This window comes from Magnolia sinica, chromosome 13, assembly GCF_029962835.1.
Source record: "Magnolia sinica isolate HGM2019 chromosome 13, MsV1, whole genome shotgun sequence".
NCBI lineage: Eukaryota > Viridiplantae > Streptophyta > Magnoliopsida > Magnoliales > Magnoliaceae > Magnolia > Magnolia sinica.
This window is the reverse complement of record NC_080585.1, coordinates 16,272,245-16,297,383: the sequence shown is the minus strand read 5'-3', so window position 1 is coordinate 16,297,383 and position 25,139 is coordinate 16,272,245. Positions and strand designations below refer to the sequence as shown.

Sequence of the window (25,139 nt, the reverse complement as noted above, 5' to 3'; positions counted from 1 at the left end):
GTTTTTACACACACACTCACACCAACACCCACACCCACACTCACTCACACCAACACACCACAATGGGTACTTGAACCCATGACCTCCGTGTTGAAACTCTTGTTAGTCTACAACTGAGTCATGAGTAGGGAGCCAAGAGGCCAGAGAGTTGTTGTGCACATAATCTCCTACCATTGAAAGATTTTTGAAATCTATCGAGGGCATGTTTGGTTGCCACTTAAAAATAAGTTTATTTCATTTTAGTTAATGGTCATTGTGTAGTAGAGATTATACTAGTAATAACAATTTTTATAAACCTTGTCTCTAATACATAATTACTGATAACTAAAATGGGATGAACTCATTTTTAAGTGGCAACTAAACAGGCCCTAAGCATTTTAAGTGGTGGAAATCTGTTAAGTATTTCAAGACTGGAAGTTTTGGAAGTCCATTTTGAAATGCAAGCTAAGAATACCAGGTGTTGTCGTTAGATGGTAGGAGATAGGTGCACCGACATTCCATGCACACTGAGCACTCCTTTCACATAATAACAAATGGAAAGTAAGCTTTTCCTACGACAAGAACGGTGAATGATAGGAATCCATCAGTGATTTCTCTGTCAGCAATTCTTTAATTAACCAAGGACGAGGGTCCCAGAAAGAGGTCCAAAAAAACGGGCCAAAAAAAAAAAAAAAAAACAAGGTAACTAGTGGTGCACCATCAACACCATGCGACACAGCCGCCTTTAGAACAGTTGATATGTGGTGACCCTGATATAAATGAAGAGATAACCCTAGCATGCACTTAAGTTGATATTCCTGTACTTCACTGCCAGAGTGTGACCGCTGTGCATAAAATGCATGTCCAAAACATGCACCAGCACTAGCAAGCTCCCACAACTCCATTTTTAAGTAGCAAATACGGTTTAATGAGTGCCCAGGTTTTTGCTAAAAGAAATCGAATTTCTTGGTGAAAGAAATGGTTAGTATATCGAGTAGAAAAGAGAATCGCAACATTGTTTCAAAGGAAAAAAGAGCATGTGGAAATGAAACTTCAATGATTACAATACTCTCTCAATTCTTTTAGATTTCTTTGGAGGTTTTTTCTCTCTCTCTCTCTATTTTTATGTTGTCATGTCCTACATGTAGTAATCTTCGATGTTCTTCAAGCAAATTTTGATAACATAGCCTTGAACAATATCCACTGTTTTGACAAAATTTTGAAATGAAAGATACAAGAGAAGCACCATTTTCTTCTATCAAGATATTGTAAAATAAGAAACAACAAAGCTCCCTTGAAATCAATTTCCCCACCTGACGAACAATAAGAAATCTCTCCAATTGAGTGAAGGTAAAAAGAAAAAATCTAATACATCCTGCTTGCAGTTGGGTGATAGATTGCATTGATGATTCGAGGAAGTTTTTTAGCATTGGAACCTCACTTCATTTGCAACAGAGGACGATTGAATGGTCTTGGTTGATCACTTTTGGTCAGAATAAACAGCATCAACGTCATCAAGTTCTAGTAATTTGGACATAAGTTCTTTGTTCAGGTCCACGGCCTCGTCGTCTACCTGCAACCAAGCATGCATTTAAAAGCCACTGACATACATTAAGGGCTTGTTTGAATTTTCAATTCATAGGGAAATACCGTGAAAATATGTAATAATTATTTCCCCTGTATTTACTTCACTTTTTTCGATGTTTGATTTGACAACATGCATTTTTGACACGAAAATCGAGAACACCACAACATATCGTTTATCCACACCGTTAATCTATTATGCCTGATGAATTTATGGCATAAGCCAAAAAACGAGGTATATCGAAAGCTCAAGTGGACCACGCCACTAGAAAAAGGGAATCAAATACTTACCTCTCGGGCCCATTGTTTCTTTTGGTGTGGGCCATTTGAGTGTTCAATCTGCCTTATTTTTCGGCTCATGCGTTAATATATTGTGTTAAAAGGACTGGACAGAATGGATTTATCATATACATCAACCTTGGGGTCCAAAAATTTAAAATAACTCTTTTAAACCGGTTTCCAAGGCAGCAGGTAAGGTGGATTTTCGAATGATTTTCAAACAGGTGAAATGGTAATAATTACCCATTTCACGGGTATTTACACAGCAACTAAAAATCAAACACGCCCTAAATTTGTAGACAGACTTTCTGTGAAAGGGAGCTGATTCAATGCCTCTTTAGGCATGAGATACCGTACCTCCATGTCATTCATTGCCATTCAAATGGTATACCCTTTGTTGTTGTGGTGGTGGTGGTGCTTTTCTTGGTAATTTTATGGGGAGTTATTTTATACTCAAGTAGAATATGCCGTTTGATACAAAGGCATTTAGAACCTGTACATGCAGCATACACCAACTCATATTAAACCGACTAAATTGTGGAACCTTGATGAGGACATCCAACCATTTAAAGTAAACCAGAGGAGGAGATCCACCCAACCTTCACTTTGGCTCGATGACTTCTACACACAATGAGGACTTGAAGACCTCACATGCATGATTGTGCGTCTTACATTAGGAAAATGCATGTGGGCTGCTTCTTTGAGGAGTTTTGACTGTTGGATCGTGTGGATCCTTCGATCGGGCGGTTGGATCACTGTGATCCTTGATCACTTTGGTCATTAGTATTAGGATTAGCTAATTATATGTTTTTCTATGATTATTTATAGCTTAAAATGAGTTATTTTGAGTTTATTGCATCATGGGACATGAAGTAAGTTTTTTCAAGTGATGAGTGTTTTTGTCAAAACATGTGTTGAGACTATAAAGGGGGGGAGGTCCAGCCCTAGCCCATAATAATGGAATGAAAAGCAAATCTTTTGGTTGAAAAAACTCTCTCTCATGTGATTTAAGATTATCTTATGAAAATTGACTATTTAGTGTGAATCCAAAGGTGTGAAACCTAGTTATTGATGAGGACATCAAACCCTTCAAAGTTTATCAAAGACAAAGGCAGCCGACGAATACATCCTTATAGCTCGATGATGGTTACATGCACAACTAAATGATGATTTTGAAGATTTGTTACATTTACAACTAAATGATGATTTTGAAGATTTGATTACATTCACAACTTAAGGATGATTTTGAAGACCTTACACGTGTCCTTGGATCGATTGAAGGCCCCACATTAGGAGGACACACGTGTAGGATGAGATAGAAGATTGATCTGTTACGCATGATTTTATTTTATTTTTTTTAGAAGGCTTCGTTTTGCATGTTTATATATATATAGATATATATATATATATATATATATATATATATATATATATATATATATACTTTTGTTATTGGGGTATTTTAGTCATTTCCTTTTAAATCCGAATTTTATAAATAGGGTGCTTTCTACCATAAACTGAATGATATATATTTTTAATGAAAGCTTGATGCCTCCTTCCCAGTTCTCTCTGTGGTAAGTTCTTCTCTTCCCCTAATCTCCTCTTCTTCTAACTTCTATTTCTAGCCCTCCAACCTTCTTCTTCTCTTTCCACGCCTAGTCCCTTTTTTCTTTTTTCTTTTTACTATTAACCTTGAAAGTCTGAGAATTAATCCCAACCCTCTCGAATTTTTCAGGCGTTCTTATTCAAGAAATCCCTTCATTTCCTGGACTAGAGAAGCTGTATTGATTGTTGGATTAAAACCATGCAAGATTGGGAGGTCCCATCCCTCGCCGGATCCAATCCACGCATGATTTGAATATGGTACCGCAGAATTGTGATAATGGCCTGCAACCATAGCATGTTCCCTTTATTATTATCTTTCCTATGATGTGGAATGTGAATATTTCAATTGGTTTGCTTAGTTTACTTCGCTAGATCATTTTTGTGCTCACACATGCATGCTAGTTTAGAACGTCCTGCATCAGATTTTGTATCAAAGCTTTAGGTTTTGCATGATTTTTGTTAGATTGAGTTATCTGAACTTAGGATCATCCGTTTTCTCATCTAGGATTGTCTAGATAATTTTAGATCTACATCCCACAGAAATTGCGAACCTAATTTTTCATATTCACAGTCTTGTGAGATACAAATCTGAAAATTCAGATTTGTGTTTTCATTCTAGTTAAATCTGAAAATCTGCAGCATTCATACATCATATAGAAATAGAATCATACATCTATATTGAGGTCTGCTCAAACGTTCGAGTCAAGTTTAGGAAAATCGAGTTTGAGTTTTTGGTGTATGCCCACTAGAAGTGATAAGGGTTTTGGCCGACACCCCATCATGAGTAACGAGCAATTAAGTGATCAACTCATTCAATTACTCTAAAACATAAACTGCCATAAAGACATCCAACAAAAATATTGAACGAAAATCAACCGCCACCGAAGCTAGACTTGAGCGATTAGAGGCATCCCAAAGGGAGAACCCCACTGTTGGGGGAAATGTGCAGTCGCAGGCAGGTGGTGTTGGTGAGGAGCCAACCCCTAGACAAACTCCCACCAATGACGGGCATGTGGGTAGAGAACGGGCACATCAGGACCACTTTAATCCTGACGAGAGAGCCATGAAGAATGTCAAAATTGATGTCCCAAGCTTTGATGGTCGCTTTAACCCCAAGGCATTCCTTGATTGGTTCGCTGACATGGACCACTATTTTGAGTGGCATGAGATGTTAAAGAACCGACAAGTGCGATTTGCCAAAATAAAGCTTGTGGAGCAAGCGAAGATGTATTGGACCAATAATGAGCGTAGGATTGAACGGGTGAGAGGAGCTCTCATTACCCAATGGAGCGAGATGAAAACTATGCTAAGAGAGAAGCACCTCCCTCTCTCTTATCGCCAAAAGCTCCTAGAACAATGGCAATCTTTACACCGAGGATCCATGCTTGTTACGGAATACATCGCAAAATTTGATGAATTTACGATGCAATGTGACATTGAGGAAGACCCTCTAGTAACGCTCACGTGTTTCAAGACAGGCCTTCCATCGGATCTCGAGCGTGAGCTTTGGGTTCATCCCATGACAGATTTGGACGAGATGTACCAAGTGGTACAGGAATTAGAGCAATATCTTAAGACTCCTGTCACAAGACGGTTCAATTCCCGAGACTCTAATGTTAGGACTGGTTCTCAAGGAACTAGACCCAACATTGATAATCAACCCAGGGTGTAGGCGAATGTTCCGCCTAGGCCTAGGGATGACAAGGGAAAAGGCGTCCTTGGTGCTGGTCCAAGTGGAGGACAGAATGTGCGATGCTTACGAATGTGGGGAATATTAGCCACTTTGCAACTCAGTGACCCACTAAGAGCAAAGGAAAAGCCTTACTCATAGGTGATTCCTAAGATGGTGAGTATGATTAGGACGACTCTGAAGTGGAAGAATATCACCCTGTAGGATCATTGAGTGATGAGGATGAGGTGGGTGATAATGACACACTAGCAGTTGTTAGGTGTGTGCTAGCCCAGACTAGAAATAGTGTTGACTGGCGTCGCAACACTATCTTCTACACGATCGCCAAGTGTGGCGAGAAAATTGTAAGGTGATAGTGGATAGTGGGAGTTGCCAGAATGTAATTTCCACTAACACCTTAGGCCGTCTAAAGTTAGAGGCCGCCCCTCATCCTGACCCGCACAAAGTCTAATGGGTAGACAAGACTTCCCTTCCTATCACCCATCAATGTCTTGTACCCATCGAGTTCAGGTCTTATAAGGAGTCTCTGTGGTGTGATGTGTTACCCATGGATATAGGTCACATCATCCTAGGCAGACTGTGGTTATTCGATAATGGCGTCACGATCTACGGGCGTTATAATGTGTGTACCTTCATTCATAACGGCAAGAAGATCAAAATTAATCATATGCCACCACAAAACACTGCACGGAAGAGAGGTGAGAAGGCTAGTGAGCCTAAAGAAGTGAGAAAATCCACACCCAAGTCTCTCCACATCATCACAGCTAAAGGGTTTGAAAGAGAGACTGAGGAGGATTCTACGGTATATGCCTTAGTGGCTAGAGAGGCTACACTAGAGGTATCAGTACGGTTACCCCACAAGGTAGCCCTGGTCTTAGAGGAGTAAAGAGATGTATTACCTGAGGATTTTCCATATGAGTTGCCACAGATGAGAGACATCCAGCATGCCATTGATCTTGTCCCTGGGTTGACTTACCAAACCTTCCTCACTATAGGATGAACCTTGCAGAGCATGCAAAGTTGAAGAAGCAGGTAGATGAGCTCCAGCGAAAGGGTTTCATCCAGGAGAGCATGAGCCCGTGTGCCGTACCCGCTTTACTAACACCTAAGAAAGACGGCACTTGGCGCATGTGTGTGGACAGTACAGCCATCAACAAAATCAAGGTCAAGTATAGGTTTCCCATACCTAGGCTTGATGACATGTTAGACATGATGGCTAAATCCACCATTTTCTCCAAAATAGATCTAAGAGTAGGTATCACCAAATCCATATACGCCCCGGTGATGAATGAAAGACCGCGTTCAAGACGAATGATGGGTTATATGAGTGATTGGTCGTGCCTTTTGGCTTGACTAACGCACCCAGCACTTTCATTTAGGTGATGACCCAGGTCTTGAGACCGTTCATGGGAAAATTCTTAGTGGTGTACTTCGACGATATCCTAATCTATAGCACCACTAGAGAATCACACCTTGAACATTTGAAGTTGGTCTGTAGCGTCCTTGGGGCGGAGAAATTATACGTTGACCTTAAGAAGTGTTCAGTCAGGTTATGTTTTTAGGGTTTATAGTGTCAGCAGAAGGGATGCATGCAGACCCAGAGAAAGTCAAGGCCATAGTTGATTGGCCTGAACCGAGGAAGATCTATGAAGTGCGAAGCTTCTATGGCTTAGCCACATTCTATTGTCGGTTCATTAGGAGTTTTAGCACGATAATGTCTCCCATTACAAAGTGTATGAAGGAGGGAGAATTCATGTAGTCAAAAGCCACAGTTAAGGCTTTCAAAGAAATTAAGGGCAAGATGGTCGAAGCTACCATCATGCGCCTTCCCGACTTTTCTAAAGTCCTTGAAGTTGCGTGTAATGCATCTAGTGTTGGTATAGGTGGAGTCCTGAGTCAAGAGGGTCATCCTATTGCCTATTTCAGTGAAAAACTGAATGAGGCAAAACAAAAATACTCTACCTATGATAAGGAATTCTATGCGGTAGTGCAGTCTCTGAAACATTGGCACCACTACCTCCTACCACAGGAATTTGTCTTATTCTCTAATCATGAGGCCTTACATTATCTTCACTCCCAGAAGAAACCTAACCCAAGGCATGCTAAGTGGGTTGCGTTCCTTCGAGAGTATTCGTTTGTCTTAAAACACAAGGCTGGAGTAGAGAATAAACCAACCGATGCCCTTAGTCGTAAAGTGGCGTTGCTCAATTCTTTGAGTGTAGGCGTTGTCGTCTTTGAGCATCTGAGAGATGAGTACCCCACATGTCCAGATTTTGGGGGTACCTATACGTCACTCTCAAGTGATTAGCAAAGTGCAGGGGATTTCATTTTGAGAGATGGATTCCTTTTTAAAAGAAATTGTTTATATATTCCCCGTACGTCCCTCCGTGAATTCCTCGTCTGGGAGCTTCATTCGGGAGAGGGATAGCTGACCACTTTGGCCGCGATAAGACTATTGCCCTCGTAGAGGATCATTTCTACTGGCCAAGTCCCAAGCGAGATGTCGCCAAAATTTTAGAGCCGTGTAGAACGTGCCAAATGGTGAAGCAGCAAAAGAAAAATTCTGGATTATATATGCTATTACCTGTGTCACATGCTCCGTGACAAGATATTAGTATGGATTTCGTGCTTGGGCATCCCAAGATGATTAAAAAGCACGATTCCATTTTTGTTGTCGTGAACCGCTTCTCTAAGATGGCGCATTTCATCCTATGTTCTAAAACTTCGGATGCGTCTAATATTGCTAAGGTCTTGTTCGATGGTGTGGTCTAACTCCAAGGTTTACCTAAGACCATAGTGTCTGACTATGATGTCAGATTTACCAGTTATTTTTGAAAGACACTATGGCACATAATGGGAACACATTTACAATTTTCTACTGCATATCACCCCCAAACTGATGGCCAAACTGAGGTGGTTAATCGCACCCTTAGAAACCTCTTACGATGCTTAGTGGGTGAAGATGTGAAAACTTGGGATTTGATTCTACCGATAACTGAGTTCGCCTACAATAGTTCAATCAATAGATCTACAGGATTAAGTCCATTTGAAATTGTTAGTAGGTACAAACCTCGGATGCCCATAGACTTATTACCCATCTTCATTACCCAAAGATCTTCTGAGTCAGCCGATACATTTGCACGACACATTCATGATTTGCATGCACATGTTAGACAGCGAATAAATGTGAGTAATGATAATTATAAATGTTCAACTGACCAATATCGTAGGTGGACAGAATTTAATGAAGTGGATTATGTAATGGTTATGATTAGACCAGAGCAGTTTCTTCCGGGTTCCGCTAAGAAATTACAAGCTCGCAGTACTGGACCATTCAAAGTAATGCGTAAAATTGGGTCTAATGCGTACAGGGTAAACCTTTCACCTGAAATGGGAATAAATCCGACGATCAATGTGGAAGATCTAGTCCTCTATCCTAACCCTTCCATTGTTTCTTCTTCCCACCATTGGCCACTTTCCGACTTTACTTCTCAACCTACTCCACCCCTTCCACCATCAATTGACCGTAAGGAAGAGATTGAAGAGATAGTGAATGAGGAGATTATTTCCACAAGAGATGGGGGCTTCCAAAGGTACCTCGTCAAATGAAAGAACAAGCCACCATCCGATTCCACGTAGCTTACAGAAGCAGAACTGCAACAGATTGATCTGAACCTTCTCGAGATACACAAAAGTTTTAACTCGTCGGAGCCGAGTTCTTCTCACCCGAGGGGAGTTGATGAGGACGTCAAACCCTTCAAAGTTTATCAAAGACGAAGGCGGCCGATGAATACATCTTTATGGCTCGATGATGGTTACATGCACAACTAAATGATGATTTTGAAAATTTGATTACATGCACAACTTAAGGATGATTTTGAAGACCTTACACATGTCCTTGGATCAATTGAAGGCCCCACATTAGGAGGACACACGTGTAAGATGAGATAAAAGACTAATTTTTTACGCATGATTTTTTATTTATTTATTTTTTTAAGACTTTGCTTTGTACATTTTTATTTTTTTTACTTTTGTTATAGGGGTATTTTAGCCATTTCATTTTAAATCCGAATTTTATAAATAGGGTGCCTTCTACCCTAAACCGGATAATATATTTTTTTAATGAAAGCTTGGTGCCTCCTTCCCCTTTCTCTATGTGGTAAGTTCTTCTCTTCCCTAATCTCTTCTCTTCTTCTAACTTCTATTTCTAGCCCTCCAACCTTCTTCTCTTTCCACACCTAGTCCTTTTTTTTTTTTTTTTTTGCTATTGACCCTGAAAGTCTGAAAATTGATCTCAACCCTCCCTAAAATTTTCCAGCCGTCCTTATTCCAGAAATCCTTTGATTTCCTAGACTAGAGAAGCTGCCTTGATTGTTGGATTAAGGCCATACAAGATCGGGAGGTCCCATCCCTCGCCGAATCTGATCCAATCTACGCATGATTTGAATACGGTACCGCAGGATTGTGATGATGGTCTGCAACCATTGCATATTCCCTTTATTATTATCTTTCCTATGATGTGGAATGTGAATATTTCAATTGATTTGCTTAGTTTATTTTGCTAGATCATTTTTATGCTCACACATGCATTCTAGTTTAAAACGTCCTACATCAGTTGTCCTTTTTATCTCTATCTTATTCTCTTATAAAAAGTATTTTTCTATTCTCATCTCTTTTTAAATCCTTCTTCCCTACCACTTTTCTTCTATAAACCGTAAATCCCTTTACCCCTTTCCTTCTAAACCTAAACCCATTACCTAAATCCATCTTTTTCTAGCCATCACTCCACCAAACTCAACCCATCTCCACCAGCTCCACACGTATAGATAGGGCCGTACAACCATACGGTCAGCCCCTTCCCTCTGTTTTCCTCACTTTGATAAGGATATATAGACCGGGATAAAGGGAAAACACAAATATCAGCTTGATCCATAACTTTTGTGGCCCCCAAGAAGTTTTAATATTAGAAGTTCAATCATCATGTTTCCTATGGTTTGGTCCACCTGAGATTTGAATTTGCTTCATTTTTGGGCTCATTCCTAAAATGAGCTGGCAAAACAGATGGAAGGCATGAATATACAACACATACATCAAGGTGGGTCTGCAATCATAGCTTGACTGAACACGTTGTCACCTCGACCTAACCTAATCTGCTCCCTCTCCTCTTGTTGGATGTGGATTCCTTGGTGAACCCAACTCCACATGCCTAGGCCCACCATGATGTTTCTTACAAATCCACCCCGTCCATCTATTTTACCAAATCATGTTAGGAGGTGGGCTCAAAAATGAGGCAAATCCAAAGCTTAAGTGAGACACATTGAAGGAAACAATGGAGATTGAACAACCACCATTGAAATCTTCCCGAGGCCCACCGTGCTGATTATATGCCATCCAAACCGGTCATAAGGTCATTCCCACCCCTAAAGATCATATGAAGAAACCGGTGGACAGGTGGATATATCAAAAAATAAATGTGGGCCTCCTGATTATTTCATCAGTGGAGTGTTTAGAGGGTAAAGGTATATGAGAGGGGTACTTGGCAAAAAAACATAAGGAAGAAAAAGGTGATTAAAGCAAAATTGGTAGTGGACACTTGTCACCACCATGTCAAACTTGGGGGAAAGGAAGAATCTGATTAGTTGGACTTTTTTGGGGAAGCAAAAAAGCCGAAGGGGCACATCCCAAGAAGCTGCATTAGGTGTTGGAAAACCAATTTCCGCCACCTGCTGTCAGCAAGCTGCTGGAATGTGGTGGTAAAAATCCAATTTCCACCAACTGTTTTCGCACCCAAAAAAAAAAAAAAAGAGGTCAGGGGGGCCCTTATTGTGTCGTGATTGAAGTTTTGGTAGCTTTTGATCAAAATTGGGCTAGGGTTTTGATGACTGCACAACTTTGTTAAGGAGTGAGCAGGCCCTCCTAATCTGATTCAATTGTCGGTTGGGTGGGGTGTCTACAGCGACACTATTGCATATTTGGAAAAGGATAGAAGATAATTTCCCTAGAACAGAGTGCATGTGGCTTACATGTGACTGAAACCTTTCATTTGGTAGGTCCAATAGTTAATGGGCTATAGACTAAAAAAATACTTTTCAGACAGTCCTAGAAATGGACACTAAATGACAGTTCATTCTTTGGATGGTTAGAATAGTTTAATAAAGGCAGGTTTTGGTCAGTGGTCAATCAATGATGAATGATACATGGTTCATATTATCATACACATTGCAATATCTACAGTCCATGACATGGGAGGCACGAAATTCCATGTCTCCAGAGCCATTGGATCTCTTCCCTTCTCTGGAATGTTCGATTAACATCAAAGAAAAATACTACTGAATAATTTATTGAAGAATAAAGGAAAACAAAGTTGGCTAGCCTTGGAGGAACCTTCAAACACAGCACAAGTACAACCAAGCAAGCGTGTGGGACTTCTGAGAGGTTCATAAGGTGGCCCCACTTTGCAGATGACCATACCCAAAAATCGGACTTCTCCAATTGCCCACCTTAAATGTAAATGCGTCACCTGCCTGATGAGTGAACCAGCCTGGCTTTTGCGTATAGTTGTCTTTATGGTGGAGACCACCTCATGTACCACCAAAATGATGGGGACATCACGCGCACACGCGCACGCACACTGCCCCCTACGCACGTACGGAAGAAGAGGGAGGGCCCTACCGTCAATCTGGCTTAATGACGACGTCCAGGGAGGGCCTCCTAGTTAGAAGACGGAGTTTTGGTTCACTAGAGTGGGCCCAATAATCAAGTAAAGCCCATCATACGATCTCATGATCGGGGCCCACTAGTCGGATTAAGTTCATACTTTAGGTTTTGCTTATTTATATTATTTATAACATCATGAACGCTTTAGATTTCTTTGATTGGTTTTTATTTTAGTTTACTTCATCGCCAAGTAATAGGTTGCGCACATGGCGCGAGTTTTGGGATATAGGGTTTTCTTATAAATAGGCACCCCTTGTAGTTCTTTTAATTGAATGAAGATAAATAAAAATTACTACATTTTCCTGCTCCTTTCCGAGTTATGATAACCTAATTGGGTGCGAAGCCCTACCTTCTTCGAAGGGCTAACTACCGTAGTGCGAAGCCACTTCTATCCCGATTCACTCCTACCTTCTTCCATCCATATTTCTCCTCCTACAAGCATTCCATCTCCAAATTCATCAATAGTTGCAGCTGTTTTTCTCTCTACAGCAGATTTTCAGAATCTGGCCCTGCAAAAGAGTTGAAACTTCGGCGAAGCACCACTCACGAACCGTGCATCGGATCGAATTGAGATTTGGGGGTTTTGGAGTCCATCCTTGGCCAACCAGGGCCAAGGTGGCCTTTTTTCTGAATAGTGGGCCCCACACATGCAGCCGTGATCACACGCACGTGCGTCTGGGCCATTGTTGTTGTCCACGCATAGGAACTGTCTTCCGGTTCAGGTTTTCTTCCTATTTAACGCTCTCATACCAGTTTTTCATAAACCCTAACCCTAGATTGCATTATCATTAATTTATTTGCCCATTTTCTCACCCTTAGGGTTCCTTGAATTGAAATTGGTAAATCCTTTAGATTAGGGACTGATTGTTGTGCATGTGTGGATAATTACTGCTTATCTTTGAGCATCGTTTGGTTTATAATTTTAACAAATTCAGCCCTAACCTGTGTAAGCCTAGACCCGCATAGATTCCCCTTAATTGAATGGTTTGGACTTTCATGTGGGATACGAAATTTGTGTAATTGTTTCTGAACTAACGTGATCTAAAGCCTGAAATCTCGCACATCATATTTAAATTTCATGTCCTGCATCACAAAATGTCGCACACACTTGCCAGGTTGGCACGTCCTGCATGAAATGGTGCATGTGGAGACAGGCAATTGAGGCTAGCAAACCTCAAAGAAACACCATGCTTTACAACATTTGTTACGGTAGTTAATGGAAATATAGATATTTGCGAGGAAAGGGGTTTCCTCGTAACTAGGCCAATTCCATCTCTTGATAGGTAAGCTATTTGAATATCACATTATCCCTTTTCAAACATCATAATAAGCCCCCAATGGGTGAGGTCCCAATCCAGACAACGAAACCCAAATGGTAAAAGATGGTTATAACAGCATAAAAGGAGCCAATGTTACATGGCAAACAAAAATATGGAAGGATGGGTAGGGCAGACAAGTAACACACCTCGATGGGGGCCAAAGGCAATAGCTCAAATCCATTGTCGGGTTCAAAAGCTATTCCTCCCTCTCGAAGCTTTGATAGTATTGCAGCATAATTTTCTGCTGAGCTTACAACCTTATAGTACCTAGCAAGATGCACCTCATGTTAGACCACATACCCATAGAGTTAGAATAGCACTAATGAACCATAAGAGTTAGAATAGCACTGATGAAAGGCAAGCATTTAGCACAGACAAATCCCCAAAAAAAAGGGTCTTTTTTCAAGAGAAATACTCCAGTGTTATTGGTTACAGTGTTGAGAGTTTCATCGGTTCATTTCGATGATCCAATCAACCAATCTGAACTGTGCGTCAAGTCCAGAACACATTCCATGGGCTTTTATACAAAATCACACTAATCAGATAATTCACTCTATCCTCGATTCATCCTTATTTTCTATTGCCACCCACTTTCCAAGCCATGGATGGGATGATTACAATTGGCTAATAAAAGTGATTATTAAGAATCATAAGCAATCCATGATGGTTCCAAACAAATAGATTGATCAAATTGTTTCGACCCATTTTGTTAAATGATCTTGGTCATCCATATTAAAGGCTATTTGATCAAATGGTTAGATTCCTCAAATCAGTGTGATGTTTACATGGTAACCCATAAATGTGCACTGGAACTCATGAACAGTCTGGATTAATGGATTTGATTAAGTGTTCCAATGGAACTGGGAGCACTATGACTTATAGTGCTCTGAGAGCACTGGAGCATTTCTCTTTTTTAATCAATCACGCAAAATTCTAACCGAAAGACACGTGTGCATAGCAAAAACAGAGGACAAGTAGATATCTAAACAGAGCACTATGACTCTCTCTCAGCAGCTCACTTCTGTTTCATTATGACCACATGGAATTCCTACAATTATATTGGTTGCTATCTAAATTTATACATGGAGTCACTTCTGTTTCATTATGACCACATGGAATTCCTAGAATTATATTGGTTGCTATCTAAATTTATACATGGAGTCACTTCTGTTTCATTATGACCAGATGGAATTCCTAGAATTATATTGGTTGCTATCTAAATTTATACATGGAGTTGTTAAAAACAACATATCATGAATAGAAATCAACCTTTCATTTTCTTTTCTTTTTTCACATGCACACACACCTCCGCACTCACGCCGTAGTGGGATTTCACCACCTACGGGTACTCGAACCCTTAACCTGGTGTTGAAACTCTTGTGAGCCTACCACCGGGGGGGGCAAGAGTAAGGACCCAAAAAGGATTATTGATCACGATAAAAAATGGACCCTCCTTTAGGCATTCATCGCTTAGTTATCAGCTTCTTTTCATTTAACACAGCACCCATGAAAATGAAACTCCAATCTCTGCAGAATGAATGGTTTATTAAGGGCGCATTTAGCTACGACACCTTGATGTGGATATAGACACAGATATGGATACAGACACGTTGGTGATACTTGGCAGTTTCAAAAAATCATGGATAGAGCTGAGCTAGCATAACTCAAGTAGTTACCTAAAGTTAACTTGCTTAGGCACCTACTGCTAACCAAACGCCACATGGGTGGAACTTCCATGAGATCAACCCGCCCATCAGGTACATTGCCTCATGCTTGCCATGGACCACAAAGATCATGATGATCCAAAACTCAAAGGAGCCGCAGCATAGGAAACAGTTGGGATGAAACAGCCACCATTAGTTTTTTGTAGGGCACATGATGGTATTTATATGCCACCCAAGCCATTCATCTGATGCGCCTCATCAGGACCCAAAAATTGCCGAAAATCCCAGTATTCCAAAACTCATCTGGGCCATACCAAGAGAATATTTGTATAATGTTAATCTGGGGCCCACCTAAGCATTGAATCAGCCTGATTTTTGGGACCGGACCAGCACCAAACCAGGGGTGTTGTACCTGATGGACGGGGTGGATTGTATGCACATCATACCGTTTCCCCATGTTAGAGGAAGTTACCCCGGGTAGATACCTACACAAGGTACACAAGTGTTTTCAATAAATTTACAGTAATCACCATCATTGTCATCATCATCGCAGCCTTGTCCTGGCAGTGGGTTCGGCTTGTAATATTATTTACAATATAACAAATAATATAATGTGTTCTGGATATTATAGTGCAACACATATACTAAATAGTTTTTTTTTTTAAAATAGCAGGATAAGAGTACTTCCGATCCATGCCATATCCCTTACCCATATCCATATCGTGCCCCCTGGTTTTGGTACTCTGAGGTTAGGCAGGTATCATGGTATCACGGGCATTTAGATGCACAGTCCATCTTAACTGCAATAATCCAATTAAACATAGAAGAAACAACAAAACAGAGCAAGGATCTTTCTAGTTCACAGTGACAACTGACAAACAATCCATAGTGGTACATCCATGCATTTCAAGCTGGACTTGAGAGACAATTCAAATTTCTATTTGGAGGGAAGTCCCTCAATATGAAAGGCACGCACAAGCCCCACTTAGGTCATTCCATTTTATTGAATCGAACTACAGAAATTCAATTCAATTGAGCATCCAAAGGCAATGTAAGTGATTAATGCAAATATTGAGAAAAACCTATCCATGAGAATGGGGCATGAGACGTTTAAGAACTCAAATATATTTAGTTCATTTCACAGAAAGAGCCATAACCATCTGTCTCAGCATTGCTTGAGTGATGAACTTGGATACATAAACATGATGTTGTTATATAGCTTTAAGCTAATAGAAGTACAATCAATGCTAACCAGTGGTTTTTTTTTTTTTTGAAAGATAATGCTAACCAGTGTATTACCTGGTAACAAAATGATAACTACAACATGAAGAGAGAAGTGAAACAAGATTCAATGAGGGATACATTCACCATTGTATGACAGCATGGAAGAATCCTACCTTTCTGACCGATCTTCTTCAGGGTCGTCCTCATCGTTTGGAGGCTCAATAACATCCTCAGCGCCAGAGTCTAAAGCAATAGCAAGGAGTAGGTCTTTGTCAGCATCAGTGACCTTTATATTTACAACCCGTGCACGCTTAAATTTGAATAAAATCGACCCTGGATCTGCCATCTTTGCCCCACAGTCCTTCACCACCTCTCTAACAGCTGCCACCGATCTGTTTATTTTATCTGTTAAGACCTCAACTACCATACCGACTCCACCAAAACCATAGACCTGATTAGAAAAATGGGTTTTGCAAGCACAAATATAATCCACCATAAGTCTCAAAGATAAGCTCAAATAACTAAGACTCTTTTAGGAGGCATGATTCCTAGGCCATGATGATAAAGCAACATACAAGCACACATAACGGATATTGTAACATGACACCCACCTCATAGAACTTCTCGATGTAAGCATCTTGTCCCTTTTCAGATGCTCTTTTGATGTTACGCTCCAAGATTTCCTTGGGTACATCGAGCTCTTTAGCTTTCTCTAGCACAGTTGCCAATGCTGTATTTGATATGGGGTTGGGGCCTCCTTTCTTAACACTAGATTTCACAAATTTGATACACAGCGATGTATTGTTAAAATGAGGGCATTTGATATCAATGCAAATTAAATATCATTAAGGCTGGGACTGACCAGGCCTTGATTTGATTTAGGCCTGACTTCTGAACCATGGCACAAAAACCCGAAAACAAGACACGATGTCCAGTCAGTTCCTGTCAACTCTAAGACTGAAATGAGTCTTAAGTTGACTTGACAAGATATTATATCACATAATGAAGAATTTCTCAAGTGGTAGTGAATATTTAAACTAGTTAGAAACTCGTAGATATATTATATAGCCACAAATAAATACATCTAAATCATGCAGCTTGCTGGTAATTTGTGGACTATTTAAACTAGTTAGAAACTTGTAGATATATTATATAGCCACAAATAAAACATATCTAAATCAGGCAGCTTGCTAGTAACTTGTGGACGCTTGTAATTTTGGGGCCACGGTTTCTATTAACATATTTTGCATTTTATCGCCAAACGGCCCTTGACAAGCGACTAACTAGTTTTGAGTCATGCCAAGTCATGCCGAGTCATGTCAAGTCAGCTGAGTTGTCGAACTGAGTCTAAGGGTCTTATCAAGTCTGGACAAAGTCCAGTTCGGGACCAAGTTAGTTAGAGACTCAGCTCAAAATCTCGTCCAGTCAAGTTGACTTGGCCAATTTGTGAGTCAAGTCAGCAAGTTTTAGAACTATGCTCTGAGCAGCTGGTGCTGGGCCTATTCAAAAATTGAGTTTGCTAGACCTGGACCCAGCCCATTTCCACCACTATATCCAAATCATATCTCAGAGTATTTTCACAGTTTGAGTTTTGTTAGCCCTCCCAACGATTAAGAGTAGAACTTACGCAGACACAACTTCCTTCCCAATTTTACTGTACCGCTTTGCCTTCTTCAAATCTTGAGCACCCTGCATAAACGCCACATTCAAAAACTTGAGAAGTTCAATCTGAAGCATCATAATCATCTCAACAAGATGTAACTGACAAACTCATATAAACATAGAATCACTAGTCTAATGCTCCACCTACAGCAACTGATGAACAACAACAATGATAATAAAGAACTAGCTAGCGAAAGAATGCATTTCATTGTCGAAATTTACATCCACGATATTGTCTCGTCACAATCTCTAAAACCTTTACCTTCTCACCAAGACTGCTCGAATTTTATAGAAATAAATTCAACATGGTTATCATGTTTCTGTCAGTCCCTTGTTAAATAAGTAATCTGTGAAGGAAACTATTGTTATTTTTTGCTCCATTCATTCTTCATGAAAGTACATTGTGTTATTTTATAGTGGTTTCAAAATTAACAAGGTGGTGTTTTTTTTTTAAACCCTTGTGTTTGTCCCACATTGGATAAGGAAGGTCCCTAAGGGCCTGTTTGATTTTCCAGCTCAAATGTAATTACCTTGTAAATGGGTAATAATTACTTACCTAGGTAATTACCACATCTTTCCCAATGCAGATGTGACAACTTACTTTTTCAACACTTAAATCAAGAAATTTATAACATCAATGTGGGGCCCATCGTGATGTATGTTACTTATCCACACCGCTCATTTGTTATGCCAGTCAAATTTATGGCATGAGCAAAAAAATGAGGCAGATCCAAAGGTCAAGTGGACCACACCACAGGAAACAACAGGAATCGAACGCCTACCATTAAAAACTTCTTGGGGCCCCTTAAAAGTTTTGCATCAAGCTGATATTTGTGTTTTCCCCTTATCCATGCCTTTGTGACCCTATGAACGGGTTAAATGATGAAAAAACCTCAATGTGGGCCCAGTGAAGAAAATAACTTTCAATGGTGGACGAATTAAGTCTACTGTTTCCTTTTGTGTGAGCCATTTGAGTGTTGGATCTGCCTCATTTTTTGGTTCATGCTCCAAAATGTTCTAATAAAATACATGGACGGTGTGAATATATCATATACATTACGGTGGGGTCCACATATTTAAGTCAACACTTTTGTTTCGATTTTCGAGGTGGAATTACTCTTATATTTTCAAACAAGGTGAAAAAGTAATAATTACTTATTTACCGCGATTTACATGTATCGTGGAAAATCAAACAAGCCCTAAATCACCTTTATAAGAAAAGGAGCTTCCTTAGGGGCTTGAGACGCTTTAAGAGACAATGAATTGAGGGGCATGGGCGTGGGTGTGCCCCATGCAATTTACATCCACGATCTTGTCTTGTCACAATCTCTAAAACCTTTACCTTCTCACCAAGACCACTCGAATTTTATAGAAAGAAATTCAACATGGTTATCGGGTTTCTGTCAGTCCCTTATTAAATGAATAATCTGTGAAGGAAACTACCGTTATTTTTTGCTCCATTCATTCTTCATGTAAGTACATTGTGTTGTTTTATAGTGGTTTCAAAATTAACAAGGTGGTATTTTCTTTTAAGCTCTTATGTTTGTCCCACATTGGATAAGGAAAGGTCCCTAAATTACCTTTATAAGAAAAGGAGCTTCCTTAGGGGCTTGAGACGCTTTAAGAGACTATGAATTGAGGGGCATGGGGGTGGGTGTGCCCTATGCAATTCACATCCATGATATTGTCTCGTCACAATCTCTAAAACTTTTACCTTCTCACCAAGACTGCTCGAATTTTATAGAAAGAAATTCAACATGGTTATCGGGTTTCTGTCAGTCCCTTATTAAATGAATAATCTGTGAAGGAAACTATCGTTATTTTTTGTTCCATTCATTCTTCATGTAAGTACATTGTGTTGTTTTATAGTGGTTTCAAAATTAACAAGGTGGTGTTTTCTTTTAGCTCTTATGTTTGTCCCACATTGGATAAGAAAAGGTCCCTAAATCACCTTTATAAGAAAAGGAGCTTCCTTGGGGGCTTGAGACGCTTTAAGAGACTATGAATTGAGGAGCATGGGGGTGGGTGTGCCCTATGCAATTTACATCCACAATATTGTCTCGTCACAATCTCTAAAACCTTTACCTTCTCACCAAGACTGCTCGAATTTTATAGAAAGAAATTCAACATGGTTATCGGGTTTCTGTCAGTCCCTTATTAAATGAATAATCTGTGAAGGAAACTATCGTTATTTTTTGCTCCATTCATTCATCATGTAAGTACATTGTGTTCTTTTATAGTGGTTTCAAGATTAACAAGGTGATGTTTTTTTTAAAGCTCTTGTGTTTTTACCACATTGGATAAGGAAGGTCACTAAATCACCTTTATAAGAAAAGGAGCTTCCTTAGGGGCTTGAGACGCTTTAAGAAACTATGAATTGAGGGGCATGCGGGTGGGTGTGCCCTATGCAACTTTTCACATGCACGCATACCGAGCCAAGCCGCACTGGGCCATGGCCACAGCACGCGCAGTTGTGTGTGTGATGCTGTTCTTGGTCATATGTAAAACAGAGTAGCAAAACAAAATAATAGAACCTCAGTAGAGATGGTAAATGCAATGCTAATAAGTTTCAGCTTACCTAGAAACCTGTGGAAAAAAGCTCTATTATCTGCATGTTACATTCTTAACAGAGTCCCGTATTCAATATGACACCATGTGGGATTTGGAATGGTAGATTGTTTAATCTCAGTCACTCAAAAGTGTGAGGTTGTCTAGCTTATGTTAGGACGACAAATCCTACGAGATCCAAACTAAGACCTAAAACTTGAAAATGTACATTCATAGAATATTCTCAGAATAGTGCATCCTATATATTCTTAAACATAGATGCAAATAAAGTCATGGAATAAGTAGGTGCTAACTTTTTTAAGATACCTTCCCATATCTTTCCAGTTCTAAAATAGATGATGTAGAAACTCAATCTCAAACTGATTCTAGTGTTCCTACGAGGATTAGTGACACCCCTAAAAAACCTAGATTCTAAACCAAGAAGAAATAAGAGAGTTAGGACAACTACTAGCTTTGGACCTGACTTTGAGACTTACATATTGGAAGATGACCCTATAGCCTTTCAAGATGCTGCAAGGACCTCCTACGGTGCTCTCTTTTGGAAGGAAGCAGTAAATGATGAAATAGATTCTATTATGTCTAATAAACCATGGATCTAGTTGATCTACCTACTAGTGCAAAGACCTTAGAATCAAAATGGATCTTTAAAAAGAAGCGTAGAGCAGATGCATCTGTAGAGAAGTAGAAAGCTAGACTATTTGTTAAAGGATATAAACAGAAAGAAGAAACAAATTTCTCCGACACATATTCACTTGTTACTAAAATAACATCTATGAAATGGATGCAAAAACTGTATTCCTGAATAGCAATCTGGAGGAAGAAATCTATATAGATCAGCCTGAAGGATTTGTGGTGCCATAAAAGGAAAATAAAGTATGTAAGCTAGTTAAAACTTTGTATGGTAGAAAACAAGCACCTAAATAATGGCATGAGAAGTTTGACCAAAAAATCTTATTATATAGGTTCAGAATAAAATGAAGAAAACAAGTTTATATACGGGAAAACTATTGATATGTATACAGTTATTATATGTCTGTATGTAAATGACATGTTGATTTTTTGTACTGATTTAATATGGCATCACAGAAATTAAAGCCTCTTTATCATCAGTATTCAAAGTGAAGAATTTCGGTAAAGCAAACTTAATACTGTGAATGAAAATTAGGAAGGATGGAAAAGGAATTGCTTTGTCACAATCTCACTATATTGAGAATATTCTTAAAAAGCATGGTAGGTTTGATTGTAAAATTGTGAGCACACCATTCAATCCTAATAATAGATTAACTAGAAATAAAGGTCTTGGGGTTTCAAAACATGAATATGCAAGCGTGATTAGTAGCGAATGTATGCTATGAACTGCATGAGGCCGGAGATAGCCTATGCAGCTAGTAAATTGAGTAAATACCCATATAACCCTAGTAGAAGTCATTGGAATGCTACATTTCAAGTATTAAGATATTTAAAGAAAACTGTAAATAATGCCCTTCAATTTTCTAGTGATCATGCTGCTTTAAAGGGTTCAGTGATGCAAACTGGAACCCTGACATTAACGAATCTAAATCTACAAATGCATATATCTTCATCTTGGGTGGAGATGCAATCTCTTGGAAGTCGCAGAAACAGATGGTTATGACCATGGAATTTGAGATAATAGCCCTAGAAATAGTTGGGGAAGAAGCTGAGTGGATTAAACTCTATTGAGTAATTTGCTTTTGGGGGTGAAACCTATTCATCGTATTTTAATACATTGTGATTGAGATACAGTTATCCAGGCAAGTGAAACTAAAGCACAACTATAGAGGACAACTGTTATATTATGAAGCGTTAACTGTCAACTTTGCCAAATCACACAAGAATCTAGCCGATCCTCTAACAAAAGGCCTTGCAAGGACAAAGATAAAAGACACATCGAGGGGAATGGGACTACAGCCCTTAAAATAAATTTCAACCTCAGTAACCCAACCTGGTGATTGAAGATCCTAGGGAATCAAGGTTCAACGGGTAATTGAGATTGGAAGTTTGATTAGAAAGCACCAATGTGAATAAGAATTGACATTCTCAAAGTCCCAATCCTAATGTGTAAAATGGTGCTACTACTGTAATGTGAGATAGGCTGGATTAAATTCCTTATGAGTCTATAGCTATTATAGTGGGATACTGGTTACAGGATGTCTTTAATGGACTCACCTATATGAGTGTGGAAGTGGGGCAGCTTCCTATGAGGCTTCGGGCTGAATATCTAGAGAGCTCATGAAACAGGATTTTGCACATGGCCATAACCTACAAGATGGTTATTTCTGGAAGTTGAAAAAATGAGTAAATTAACTAAAGTCTTGTAGTAAAAGAATATTAATTTAAGACTCGGTTAACTAAAATTTTATAAGGCTTAGGTTAAGTCACAAATATAAGTTTAAATCATCAGATATCTATATCTATCCATATTTTTCCTACTTGCATAAAGTTCTATAAAAAAATTAAAAATATATATTTTTTGAAATAGGGGGGAGATTATTGTATTGATATTCGTTTCAAAGAAACATGGTGGCTTTTTTTTAGCTCATGTTCATCCCCACATTGGATAAGGAAGAGCTTTAAATCACCTTTATAAGAAAAGGAGATTCCTTACGGGCTTGAGCCCCTTTTAAGTACTATGCATTGAGGAGCATGAGGGTGTGCTATGTGTAATTTTTCATGCGTGCCCCAACCGTGCCGAGCCAAGCTGCGGCTATGGTTGTGCATTGTGCAATGTGGTTCTATTCCTTACCACGTGTTAGAAAAATATTGCCTTCCGGAACATTTTAAAAAAAATTACCCCCCCCCCCCCCCCCCCCCCCTCTCGATGGTGCACCAGAGCCAACACCCATGTAAACATCTAAGGTGGGTCATAATCCTGGAACATTTTTGTTGTGATCCAGTGCACTCGTGGAATAGAACTAATCCTAAAGATAGCAACCTGGTCTTGTTCAGTCCCTTCCAATGACACTGCTCTGTTAAAATAAAGCTAGAGAGGTTTGCCAGATAGCCGCCATCCTTACAAAAGTAAGATCTTTCCAGTTCTTAGCCTTTTGATTAAGCTAATAGAAAGGGAATGGCAAAGTTAGGCATTTCCTTCATGCATCAAAACTGGAAGGCGCTAAGCTACACTTTGTAAAAACTTGTAAAATATGTAAATATCTGCTTTTTCCCTAGCTACTTCTATGCAAAGCCATAATTCATCTGTATTCCAACAAAATGGTAGAATCTCTTACAAAAAACAACCCCCCTGTTTCAGATTTTCTTAAGAGGTATATGTGATGCTCAATCGGAAGAAACAGTGTTTGCGACTCAACAAATGACAGTATAGGTGGGGATGCCATTCCTGTAATCTATGAGTTTGAAGCCATTCATCTGGTGGACTCCAGTTTGGAATAGGCCACGCTCAATATCTGAAACAAGCTAACCAAAGAAAAAAAAAAAAATGGCCACGCTCAATATCTCCCATATCAGCTGACCCAAGACATCCTATCACTGGCCTGTAAGTGGACAATGACAAATAATGCTCCAGATCCAAAGGGGTCCCATCGGACAGTTAGAAACATCAAATGGGGGAGATTTTTGGCTATCTCCCATGCGCAAATTGCCCGCTATATGAATGGCATGGATCAAGGTGGGCCCCACATGCACATTTTTTCTAGGCCAACCAACCGAGCATTGCACATCTCATCCTTGAGCAGAACTCAAAACAAATACCTTCCCATGGGTAATGGAAAACTCCGAAGTTCTTATTCCAAAAGTACCGTTTCAGGGTTTTGATTTTGGATTAAACAAAACCCAAGAACCCAGATACTGTTTGGACAAAAGAACAAAACCCAAATATTTAAATGAAAAGAAAGAGAGAAAAACTTGTTTTTTTGCTTCTAGATGAAACTATAATTATTTTTTAAAAAAAGTAGAAACAGATACAATTCAAGAAGAATACAAAAGCCCAAATGCCTCTAGCAATAACATAAACTAAAGGAAGAAAATAAATAAATAAAATCATGAAAGAGATGGGTTTCTGAAAATACCATCACAAGGCAGATACCTTTCTTGTAGCAATCTTGCTAGAACGCCTGCCCATACAGACAGGAGGGTATGTCCATATCCTTCTAGATCCATAAATAGATTTCATTTTAGCAGGAATAGAATAAGAGAAATTCCTATCCAAGAAACCAATACCTGGAAAGAATACCAAAACTAAGTAAGAAATGAAAGACATGGAAGGAGAAAGAAATGAAGACAGGTAAGATAGTAAAAGAAAAAAATGATTGAAATGCAGACCAGGATGAGGAAAATGAGTTTACTTTGAAGAGAAGAGTAGTTGTGACATTTGAGAGAAGAAAACCCATGTGAGAATTTGTGGAGAAATGCTCCAACAGCTCTACCTGACGGAGAAGCCATGGCTCTTCCGACTGCTGCTGTTCTGCTGCTGAGATTAAATGAAAAACAAGGACCTCTGGTCGTTTGGACGAATGGAACTCAATCGACGCGGATTGCGTTCCGAGTAACTCAGCACGCTATTACGTGTGCTCGGTAAACTCCGTGTAACCTACCTTGATGTATGTGTCTTATCCGTTCCGCTCATCCGTTTTTCCAGCTCATTTTAGTTCATGAGAAAAAAATTTAAGAATATCCAAATCTCAAGTGCACCACACCACAGGAAACAGTGAGGATAATGACATCCACCGTTGAAACCTTCTTAGGCCCACGGTGATGTTTATTTATCATCCAACCCGTTCATAAGGTCACAAATACATGGATGAAGAGAAATCACCAATATCAGCTCGAACGAAAACTTCCATGGCCCCTTAGAAGTTTTCAACGGTTGTC

At 39.5% G+C, this 25,139-nt stretch overlaps 1 protein-coding gene across 2 annotated transcripts; it reads right to left on the bottom strand.

Annotated features, from left to right (window-relative positions):
- Positions 1 to 1,139: 1,139 nt before the first annotated feature.
- Positions 1,140 to 24,826, bottom strand: LOC131222978 (probable transcriptional regulatory protein At2g25830). Of its 2 annotated transcripts, none has more exons than XM_058218246.1 (7): positions 24,695 to 24,826; positions 24,355 to 24,488; positions 17,689 to 17,750; positions 16,673 to 16,829; positions 16,235 to 16,512; positions 13,320 to 13,440; positions 1,140 to 1,552 (listed from the first exon to the last, which is right to left on the bottom strand). In XM_058218246.1, exons 1-7 carry the CDS (start codon positions 24,708 to 24,710, stop codon positions 1,460 to 1,462), a joined length of 861 nt encoding a protein of 286 aa, XP_058074229.1. In that variant the 5' UTR covers positions 24,711 to 24,826; the 3' UTR covers positions 1,140 to 1,459. The 2 variants fall into 2 exon arrangements, with proteins under 2 accessions (XP_058074229.1, XP_058074228.1); XM_058218245.1 differs by having other exon boundaries at positions 24,614 to 24,763.
- Positions 24,827 to 25,139: the final 313 nt, after the last annotated feature.